The 11,681-nt window shown below is 46.6% G+C and overlaps 1 protein-coding gene across 1 annotated transcript in view; it reads right to left on the bottom strand.

Moving 5' to 3' along the window:
* Window positions 1-11,681, bottom strand: part of Akap12 (A-kinase anchoring protein 12) — a 92,902-nt gene that overhangs the window by 39,525 nt on the left and 41,696 nt on the right. The window contains exon 2 of the mRNA XM_021221066.1: window positions 6,240-6,354. Coding sequence (XP_021076725.1) covers window positions 6,240-6,354 — 115 coding nt within the window. The remainder of the gene's footprint in view (window positions 1-6,239; window positions 6,355-11,681) is intronic.

The raw sequence follows: 11,681 nt of genomic DNA, 5'->3' as shown, positions 1-11,681 counted from the left end.
TCCCTCTGAGCCCCAAAGTCCTGGGGTTACAGGAATATGCACACCCATAGCCATGCCCAACATTTTAAGTGAGTTTGGAGGAAATTGAACTTAGGTCCTTACACACATGTTCTTACTTGCTAAGCTATCTCCTCAGACTACAGTATTTTTTAAAGAAAAACTGTATATATATATATATATATATATCCCCCCAAAAAGACAGGGTTTCTCTGTATAGCCCTGGCTGTCCTCGAACTCAGAAATCCACCTGCCTCTGCCTCCCAAGTGCTGGGATTAAAGGCATGCGCCACCATGCCCGGCTGATATTTCTTAATTTCAGAAAAGGCAAGCAAGTCATAATGGGAAAAATTTCACTTCTGTCTGTATAAAAATATTGTCAGCGACTTCTTAAGTTGTTAAGTCAGCAGGAGCTAGAATTACCTAGGATTCAGCCTCCAGGCACCCCTAGAAAGATTTTCCTAGATTAGGTCAGCCTTATCTAGGCCACTGACCTTGCCTAAGAAGGGTTATCTTCAGTAGGTTAAGTGAGATGCAAGACCCACCCTAAAAGTGGGCGCCATTGCCCGTGCTTGCATCCTGGTCTGCTCTAAAAGAAAAAGCTAACTGAGCACTGTGTTCATTGCTCTCTTCTTCCTGACTGCAGGCGCTATGTGAGCAGCCACGGCAAGCTCACGTGATGTCTGCTGTGGGGGGACTTTACCTTGAACTGGAAGCCAGAGTAAACCCTGTCTTAAACTGCTCGTATTTTACTACAACAGTGAGATCAACTAGAGAAAATTGGTATCAGAAGTGCCCTGGAACTTACTATGTAGCCCAGGCTGGCCTTGAACTTTGAAGCAATCCTTCTGCCTCAGCCTCCCAAATTCTGGCATTATAGGCAGGTATAAATTACCATACCCACATGTCATTTCTCTTCCGCCTTTTAGTGGTGCTGGGAGTCAATCCCAGAGCCCTGAGCATGCTATACAAATATTCTATCACCGAGCTACGCCCATAGCCTCATAAATAGCACCTGCTTTTAAAGATACCATTTGGCAAGAAGGCTCCTTGAATCAAAGGGTTAAGTAAAAGCACTTGCTGTGGAAGCAAGAGGATGGGAATTTGAATCCCCAGAAGCCATGTGAAAGCCAGGCTCAGCTGGGAGGTCAGAAGACAGAAGCTGGCTGGTGAAAACCATGAGCTTTGCTGCTGTGAGGGATCCAATCTCTAAAAACAAGGTGTGGGGAGGAGGCAAGATGGTCTCGCCTGGCCTCCACACGCATGCATGTGCTTGAGCACGTATGTATATATAATTTTTCCTAAAGGCATCAAACAGGCCAGTGAGATGCCTCAGGGGTCAAGGCCCCGGTCGTGAAGCCTGATGACCCATGTTTAATCACTAGAACTCCTAAGGCAGAAGCAACTCCCAAAAGTTGTCTTCTGACTTCTACACACACACACACACACACACACACACACACACACACACGAGGGTTAACGTGAGGGTTCCATCTGCATTAACACAGCCAGGCTGTGAATTCTGATGGCCAGGCAGAAAAGATAAAGATAAAAGGAAGCAGGGAATAGCACTTCTGCCTATAGGTTGGGCCTCCGGACAAAGTCTCATAATGGCGGTCTTAGTCAGGGTTTCTATTCCTGCACAAACATCATGACCAAGAAGCAAGTTGGGGATGACAAGGTTTATGCAGCTTACACTTACAAATTGCTGTTCATCACCAAAGAAAGTAAGGACTGGAACTCAAGCAGGTCAGGAAGCAGGAGCTGACACAGAGGCCATGGAGGGATGTTCTTTACTGGCTTGCTCAGCTTGCTTTCTTATAGAACCCAGGACTACAGCCCAGGGATGGCACCACCCACAATGAGCCCTCCCCACTTGATCACTAATTGAGAAAATGCCTTACAGCTGGATCTCATGGAGGCATTTCCTCAAGGGAGGCTCCTTTCTCTGGGATAACTCCAGCCTGTGTCGAGTTGACACACAAAACCAGCCAGTACACAAAAAACAGCGGCCTCTGCAGTCCTCGCAGAGGATGGCTACAGTTCCTAGCAGCTGGGCTTTCCTCAGGGTCTTCTGAAGGACAGTCTGTTCCTCTCCACTCTCCCAGTACTCGGCATTTGGTGTGTGCCCAGGCTTCCCAGCCCAGCCATGGTTAACCGCCTGGGTTTGCTCAGGGAAGCCATGCAATGCAGTCACAGGTGGGGGGACAGGATGACTTTTCATAGAAGCTGGTGTTTAGCCATGTGCTGAAATGTCTGAGAAACCACATCTGGGGGAAAGAAAACAGCAAACCGGAAGCCTCCAGGAGGCAAGTCACAGACGACAAGGGACACCATGCTCTCCACGAGGCAAGTCACAGACGACAAGGGACACCATGCTCTCCAGGAGGCAAGTCACAGACGACAAGGGACACCATGCTCTCCAGGATCTCATGGGATGTACGCCCAGCCCCGACCCCAAATATATCTAGCCTACACATTGAAAATCACTCGTGGGGGCTGGAGAGATGGCTCAGAGGTTAAGAGCACTGTCTGCTCTTCCAGAGGTCATGAGTTCAAATCCCAGCAACCACATGGTGGCTCACAACCACCTGTAATGAGGACTAGTGCCCTCTCCTGGATTTCAGGCATAAATGCAGGCAGAACACTGTGTGTACTTAATAAATCTAAAAAAAAAAAAAAAAAAAAAAAAATCTAAATAAATAAGAAAAGAAAGAAAAATCACTCATGGACTTGCAATACTGCACAGTGGGTAAAGACTTGAAGTCAATCATTGGATTTCATACAATAGAAGGTGAAAACTGACTTGTGTGCACACGCGCATGCACACATACATGCACACACTAAGTAATTAAAAATTAGAAGAGTCAGAGTCAGGGTGGGTGGCAAGATGGCCCGGTTCTGGTGCCTCTCACCAAACCTGTTAACCTGAGCTCAATCCCCAGAGCCAACATGGTAGGAAAGAGAGCCACTTCCTGCCAAGTTGCCCCCTGACCACGACAAGCACACTCAGACTTCTGCACACTCACGGATAAGTGAGTATGTGAACACACATCCTCACACACTCGCAGCAAAGAAGACAAAACACCTCACTCAGACTGTCTTTTTCTGCCCCATTTCAAAGATCTCAAATTGTCCACAAAATTCTCCACAAACCATAGTGATTTGGCTCCTTTTTAATTGGCCCCAGTTTTTTCTCTCTGGGTTTCCATTCAGACTTTGACACTTCAACCCAATGTTGTCGTCTATAAAATTCACACTTGAGAAACATGAAATCAAGTCACACACACACACACACACACACACACACACACACACAAATCCCTCATGATGTTTTAAGTAAGCTTGTGATCTTGTGCTGAGTCACATTCTCAGCTATCCTGGGCCACATGCAGCCAAGTGATCAGCAGATGAAGCTCGAAGGAATCCTCTGGTGACACACTTTTCCCCCAGCAGCTTCTATATGTGCCTATGTGCCCCGCATGGGGACAGTGCAGTGGTTAATTGTCAGTTCAGAATACTAATAACCTAGGTTTGAGTTCCTAGAACAGTGCCTAGCCCGCAGACATCGCCATAACTACTGACAATGAGGATGAAGTTTAGGGAGGCTGTGGTGATTGGAATATGCTTGGCCCATGGGACGTGGCACTATTTGGAGGTGTGGCCTTGTTAGAGTGGGTGCGGCCTTGTTGGTGGAAGTGTGTCGCTGTGGGAATGGGCTTTAAGTTCTATACTCAAACTCCACACAGTTCAGAAGAGAACCTCTTCCTGGCTATCTGAGGAAGACAAAGTTTCCTTCTGTTTGTCTTCACATTAAGATATAGAACTCTCAGCTCCTTCTCCAGCACCATGTCTGCCTGCGCACCACCAGGCTTCCTGCCACGATGATCGTGGACTAGACTTCTGGAACTGTAAGCCAGCCCCATTTAAATGTTCTCATTTATAAGAGTTGCCTTGGTCAGGGTGACTCTTCACAGCAATGGAGAGTCTCACTAAGACAAAGGTAGACACTGGCACTTGTCTAGAATCTACAGAACCCTGACTTCTAACCTGACACCACAGGCAAGTGGACAGACATCAAGCGCTGGCTCTGGATATTCTAGGTTCTGCTAAAACCCCATCTCATTTCTTACAGTGCTGTGCATAAAACCTGGGCCTTGCACACTGTGGATAAAAAGTGCTACGAACACTGGGCTTCATCCCCTAGGCCTTATGGTGACATCTGATTCCAGCTTCTCCAGGTGTCAGTGGTACCCTTGACCTCAGGGAGTTGCACCACCTGAACTCTGAGCAGCTCCCATCTCTTGCAAAATTCTTAGGTAATCATCAAGCAGCCTCTTCTTAGCCTTATGTTTTATTTCATTTATCTTCTACTGACTGCCTCCTCATGTTCCCTGTTGGGTAGAATCAGAAGTAGAAAACCCAACTAAGCCCGGCGTGGTGGCGCACGCCTTTAATCCCAGCACTTGGGAAGCAGAGGCAGGCGGATTTCTGAGTTCAAGGCCAGCCTGACCTACAGAGTGAGTTCCAGGGCAGCCAGGGCTACACAGAGAAACCCTGTCTCGAAAAACCCAAAACCAAACCAAAACGAAAACCCAACTAAATGGTCTCAGACCTGAGCCACAGTGACTTCAATGGGATGAAAAATAATAATAATTCATTGGAGAGCTGTAGAGATGGCTCAGGCAGTAAAGTTTGTCCCCAGAGCCCATGAAGGGAGCCAGGCCACTTTGGCATGAGTGTGGTCTCTCAGTGCAAGAGAGGCAGAGAGGAGAGCCAGGCCACGGGGGCCTGAGCGTGGTCTCTCAGTGCAAGAGAGGCAGGTCCCTGTAGATTGCTGCTCTAACAGCCAAGCCTTTTAGAAAAGCTTTGGCCACTGAGAGATTCTGTCTCAAAAAAAAAACCAGATGGCCCCTGAGTACTGGTGCCTGAGCTTGTCCTCTGGCTCCCACACATGCACACACACACCGGCACACACACAAACACAAACAGCCACTGTCTGGCTCTACTCAGAAATGAACGTGGAGAGGACAAAGGATTATCCTCGGGAATTTGATTTGGGTCCATGCCAGCTGTCTGGTGGGTATTATTTGAAAGTCTCACAAAAAAAAAAAAAAAAAAAAAAAAAAGAAAGTCTCACACTCGGTCAGGGAAATACTTCGTCTGTGAGACGATGTATGCATTTCTAACTTTATATGGTGACTGTGGTGATATATAAAGATCAGTTCTTCCCACCAACTTCAAAGCAGCTCCCGGCTTGACACAGCACTGTGGGGGTATGGGAGGGGAGAAACGGGTTCCATGTGTGCAGAGGATCTTATGTGTGCAGCGGGGCAATGCCCAGTGCTTTCATCTGTGCCTTATTTATATTACATAGAGGAGCCAAGTTACTACATTGAATATACCCGTTAAAAACTACATTTATGTATATATATATATGTGTATATATGTATGTATATATGTATGTTTTAAGTGTGTGTGTATAGGGCAGAGGACGACTTTCAGGAACCACTTCTCTTCTTCTATCATGCAAGTCCTGGAAACTCAACTCAGACTTAGTGGCATCTGTACCCGCCCAGCATCTCAATGGCTCCTCTATATCTTGAATTGAATGGCAAATGACCCCGGCACTACTGCCCCGTGAACTAACATGGAAGCAACACTTTGGCTAAAGATGCACCAGCTCATTGTCCCTTCTTCCCCACTGCACTCAAGAGCTAGATGCCACAAGATCTAGATGTGATTTCCCTGATCACAGCTCAGGGACGGAGATACATGTACACCAGATTATCTGTGCGTGTGACACAGGCTTCCTTGGAATGATGCTGGACTGTCACTTTCATTTTTAGTTGGACCAGGTGTTGGACCCTCGCTTTTATAAAGCAAACATCTTAGTCTTTCTAATGAGAATTCACACCTGACAGCATCACTCGAGAATGAGGGACAATGATTTAAACAAACAAACAAACAAACAAACTCCAAGAGAAGAACGTTGAAGAGAGTGTGATGGTAGCTCCCCCCCCCCACCCCGCACAGGGGCTACCCAGACTGCATATTTAACATCTCCTTTTGAGACAAGCTGACTGTGTCGTTGGCATCACGCACCGTGAGGCAGTACAGTACGACAGTGTTTTTCTGTTGACAGCATGTGACAACCCGGTTCACGGTTCACTGCAAGTACAGTCTGCCCTCCAGCTCCCAGTGTCCTGCCAAAGCCAGCCTGGCCTGCAAGGGCAGCTTACCATCTTCAACAATGACTTCTTCCTCTTGCCCATCCTGGTTTTCCTCTTGGACGTGGACATCTTCTTGTTCAGCTACGCCATTGACAGCGGACAGCTGACCATTCTTCTGTGGGAGCTGGGGGATGGGGAGGGAGACAAAGCCACGAAAACGTGAGATCAGTCACATACTGCCCCCCACCCCACCCCCAGTGCAAGTTAAAAGCAATGCCTTGACTTCCAGTGTATAAACTATGAAATGGAGAAATACAGAAGAGGGAGGTTCCATGATGAAGATGAGAGTGACCATATGGAATACCAAAAGACTGACCCTTGCATATGAAGTGTGTGCACAGTTCGTGCACTCATCCCTCTGTCCATTAGCTATTTAAGAGCCTGTTTCAGAAACTTCAATGAAGCATTGGGTGGGTCTCAGCAAACTGAGCTTACATAGTAGCGTAGCACAGAAATTAAACTTTGTCCCTTCCATCTTATTCTTGTGATGCTGGGGGCTGGAGATGCAGGATGCTGATAAACTAGGGAAGAAATCTATCATCCCTGGTCCTAGAAGTAAGTAAGTAAATGTGTGTGTGTGCGTGTGTGTGCGTGTGTGTGTGTGTGTGTGTGTGTGTGTGTGTGTGTGTGTGTGTGACTATAAAATAGTATCTCAATGACTCTGGTTTTTTAAAAGCCCACACCCACACTCTTGGATGTATTCCTTGAGCATCTCTCTTTCTACTAACAGCTATTCCTAAATCTGTTAAAAATGCCTTTTAGTAAGGCCCAACCCTTCCTTGGGCTGGAAAGTTGGCTCTGTAGAACACATAGCTCTTGCGGCCAAGTCGGATGGCCTGAGTTTGATCTCTGGTAGAAGGAGACTCAATTCCTCACAAATGATCCTTTGACCTCCATGTGTGTGCCACAGCACTCATGCATATACATGTACCAGCACACACCAATAAATGTTAAATTTAAAAGAAAGGGATGGAGCTGGAGAGATGACTTAGGGCTAAGAACACTGGCTGCTCTTACAGAGGCCCATGTTTGCTTCCCACATGGGGGACTTACAACCATCCAGAACTCCAGCTCCGGTCTGATGTCCTCTTCCAGGAGGGTACAAGGCAGACACAGTGCACATAAATACATGTGTGCAAAACACTCACTTACCTAAAGTAAGTACATTTATTTTAAAAACTATAAGATCCAACTCAGCTTTTTAAAAACATTTAAAACTAAACAAATAAAACCACATTTCTTTGTGACTAGATACAGGTTAGGAAAAATAACTGAACTTTATAAATAGTAAGGTGTCCTTATGTTAGAGCTTCAAACTTGTACATATATAGGTGTTTTGCCTGCATCTATGTATATGTACATGTCTGTGCGATGTATACATGCAATGCCCAAGAAGGACAGAAGAGGACATCAGATTCCCTGGAACTGGAGGCAGAGATGGGTGCTGGGAATCAAACCTGGGTCCTCTGGAAGAACAGCCAGTGCGTACTCTTAACATGTCTCCATCCTTCAAAACTGATGATCAAACACAATTACTAAGTGGCAGCTATAAAAAGTGCCACAAACTGACTGCTCTTCCAGAGGTCCTGAGTTCAATTCCCAGCAACTACATGGCTCACAACCATCTGTAATGGGATCTGATGCCCTCTTCTGGTGTGTCTAAAGGCAGCTACACTACTCATATACATAAAAAAAAAAAAAAAAGCACCATGAAGCAATTATGCAGAGCAAGTGATAGCAGTAGATAGCTCCAGGCTGGGGTGCCCAGGGCTTTATCAAGGAGGTAGATAGAGCTGAGGGTTCTCCTAGAAAGGACTGTGTGAGAACAGAGGACACAGGGAAGGGAGTTAGATGGTTGGTCTGTAAAGAACTTGCCTTCTAACCTAAGACCTGAACTTGTTTAGATCCCCAGACCCTATGTGAAAAGTCAGGTGTGGTGACACGTGTCTGTAATCCCAGAAACGCCAAGATAGGAAATGGAGACACGGAGATGCTTGGAGTTCACGGGCCAGCTAGCCTGGCCACTTGGTGACATTCCAGGACAATGAGAGGCCCTGTCTCAGACAGAAGGTGAAAGGTGACTGAGGACTGGCTGTCCCCTGACCTCCACATATCTGCCGTGCACATGTGCACATGCATACACACAGAAAAGAAAAAGAGAAGAGGGGGCCAGTCACAAAACTCAGCTAGCCCCATGCTGTCACTACTGCTCATGAGACAATGGATAGCTCCGGACAAAGAGGTACTGCTCTTTCTGGAAAGTTCTGTGACCTTTAGACGTCGTGTATGTACCGATTTTACCGTGCTATTCTCTATTCCCAGCAAAGCCCTTCCCCTGCTTGCATTTCCTCTGAAGTAACTCCATGCACGACACTGCAGACAGAGCAGTCAGTCAGCTTCAAAATGCCCATGCTGAGTCCAGTTATTAGACAAGATGCTCGGATTACAGTTCCGCTTCAAGAGTTCACTTACCAAAATATGAAAGATGGGAATTTTAAATGAAACATAAAGTTAGAGGAGAGGCGGTGTCTCCACAGGCTCATCAGAAAAAACAAAACAAAACCAAAAACAAAAAACAAAAAAACGAATGAACAAACACTAGCACGTTTTAAACTGGATAGCACAGGGCTGGGCCAGGGTTGGATCGGATTGAGTTAGCAGTCTGAAGGGCAGGGGAACGGGGAGGCAGAAGCACATGTTATGGTGAGTGCATGGTAATTGAAAGAATCTTTGGCTTTGTTTTGATGTGCTAGGGGTGATGGTACGAACCTGTAATCTAGGGTGCTTGGGAGTGGGGGATGAGGCAGGAGAATTAGGGGTTCAAAACCAGCCTAGGCTCCATGAGACACTGCAAGCACCAAAAGAAATTAGACAGAAATCTCAGGAAGGATGCACTGATAGATCTGTGAGCATGCACTCACCCACGCACACACCCACACACACACGCGCATGCACATACATGCACACACATACACACACACACACACACACACACGCATGCATGCATGCACACGCACGCGCGCGCACGCATGCACACACACGCACACACACGAGTGCACCGAGGCTGGGTTTGCTAGGGCATATCTTCCCCAAATGCTCCAGTTTAGTAAGGTCTTCTACTAAAGCCAGAGGTCACCTGTCTTTGCTGTCCACATGTGCTTAATAAAACCCACTTTTAATGCTATAAACAATAGGTTAATTGTAAACTCTAAACAAACAACTGTTCCCATCTTCTTCTTCTTCCTCCTCCTTCTTTAATTTTTTGGTTTGTTTTGTTTTTATGTAGCCCTGGCTGGCCTGGAATGATTTCATAGATAGACCAGGCTGGCCTCAAACTTAAGAGATCTATCTACCTGCCCAAGTACTAGAATTAAAGACGTAGACCACTATGCCTAGCTCATACATTTATTTATTAGCATGTGCCTTAACCTTTTCTCAAAATCACGCATGTGTGTCTGGGTATAATGTATGTATGAGTGTAGGTGCCTTCAGGTCCCCCGAGGCTTCAGATCCCCTGAAACTAGAGTTCAGGGTGGTTGTGAGCAGCCCCCTGCATGGGTGCTTGGAGCCAAACTTGGCTCCTTTGCAAAAGCAGTGCATTCTCTTAGCCACTCAATCACCCCTCCAAAACCAATACCAGCATGTGCTTTTCTCTCCCCACCCCCCACCCCCAACCACAAAACCGGAGCAGCATATGCACTGGTTCCACATACTGAGAAGAGCGTCTCACTAACTCTCCCTATCAATCATCCTTAGTCAGTACCTCCTTTCCCTGGGACTCTCACAGGACCACTGAAGCCAGGATTTACACTCCACTCAGGGCAGGATGAGAAGGGGTGAATGGACCCAGATGACGTCCGCTGGTGTCCGGTTCAGGGAGAAAGGTAATTTTGAAATTCAAGGTTTTCAACGGAGAAAGAAGGCGATCCAGCTATTTTTCTCTCTGGAGCTTTCTCGCACAGCTTTACCCACACATCTTGGACTTAAGTTTTAGGAATACATTTATTTCTTTTGAGACAAAAAAAAAAAAATTGGAATAGAGAGAGACACAGCCCTCACCCCATAAGCACAATGAGTACCAGAAACCCAATCTTCCCACTGGATTTGCGATTCAAAAAGTGAAGATGCCTCCTCTGACCAAATGAAAACCCTAAGTGTTTTGGAGCTCATATCCTCTGGGCAGGTCAGCCAGAGTTTATCCCAGTAAAGTATTACCATATTACAACAAAGCAACACTAAAATAATCAAACCTCTCAAATGTTTCCAGCAACTGCCTTCCTCTAGGAGCACCCGGGGATATTCAAGGCAGTTGGTAAGACGTCTGAGAGTGAGGACCGGGCATCTCTCTCTTCCCTTCCTTCGTTACAAAACTGTCTGGAGCTTGCCCTGAGTTCTCTGTGTGGAGTATGAATTTCTTAAACAATGAACAAAATCCATGAGGTCCTGCCCTGTCTCAGGATGCTGGGGCCGGGAGGAGAGGCTGGTGGAAGAGCTGCTTTCTCTGCAGGAGCCATCTTCCTATCTTACTTACGTTCTTCCTGATTGGCCCACACAGCTGGGGATGTCCCAGCCATCTGTAACATGTAGAGGAGGCAGCTCCCACTCCTGTAACTTGCCCTACCCATGATGCCAGAAATCATGTGTATAAATAATCAGAAGTGGGGGGAGGGTGAATGGGCATCAGCCAGGCTTGGTGGCATAGCACCTTTAATCCCAGCGTTCAGAAGACAAAGGCAGGAGAATCTCTGATTTGGAAGCCAGCCTGATCTAGAGTGAACTACAGAGTGAGTAAGGCTGTCTCCTCTAGAGGCCCCTCCTAGTAACGCAAGGCCACACCTCCTAAACCTACCCAAAATGCTAACAACTGGAGACCAAGCATTCAGATGCCTGAGCCAATGGGGGACATTTCCCATTCAAACCACTGCAGGGGTTTTCAGTCAGACGGTATGGGGCATAGCAGCTCTAAGTAAGTTCTGAGGTCAAGTTCTCACCCCCCCCACTCCCCCCAGGCTCTGAAACCTCACCTCAGCTCATTTTCCCAATTATAAATCAAGCCCTAATACACTTTTCTGTTTTTAGACTGTCTGGAATTCCAACGAGGAGTATCTGGGACATTCTCTAAGTCCTAAAAGCACACACTGGAGACCCTTTCCGTCCTGGTCCATCTGTTCAAATGAGGATGGATGCTCTAGGCCAGCCTTTTCTGGCTCTTGTATCACACCGAGGCCATCGTTTCTGAATTGTCCTCTTGTATTGACAAAACAACATTAGCATAATAAAGTCTGACATATTTAAGATGTTACTGTCAAATATTCTGCCAGAACAATGAAAAAAAAAAAAAAAAAACTAGTGTGCTGGGGGCTGGTGAGATGGCTCAGCGGTTAAGAGTGCTGACTGCTCTTCCAAAGGTCCTGAGTTCAAATCCCAGCAACCACATGGTGGCTCACAACC

This window comes from Mus pahari, chromosome 21, assembly GCF_900095145.1.
Source record: "Mus pahari chromosome 21, PAHARI_EIJ_v1.1, whole genome shotgun sequence".
NCBI lineage: Eukaryota > Metazoa > Chordata > Mammalia > Rodentia > Muridae > Mus > Mus pahari.
Note: the sequence above shows the minus strand (reverse complement) of the source record. Positions and strands in the feature narration are given on the sequence as shown.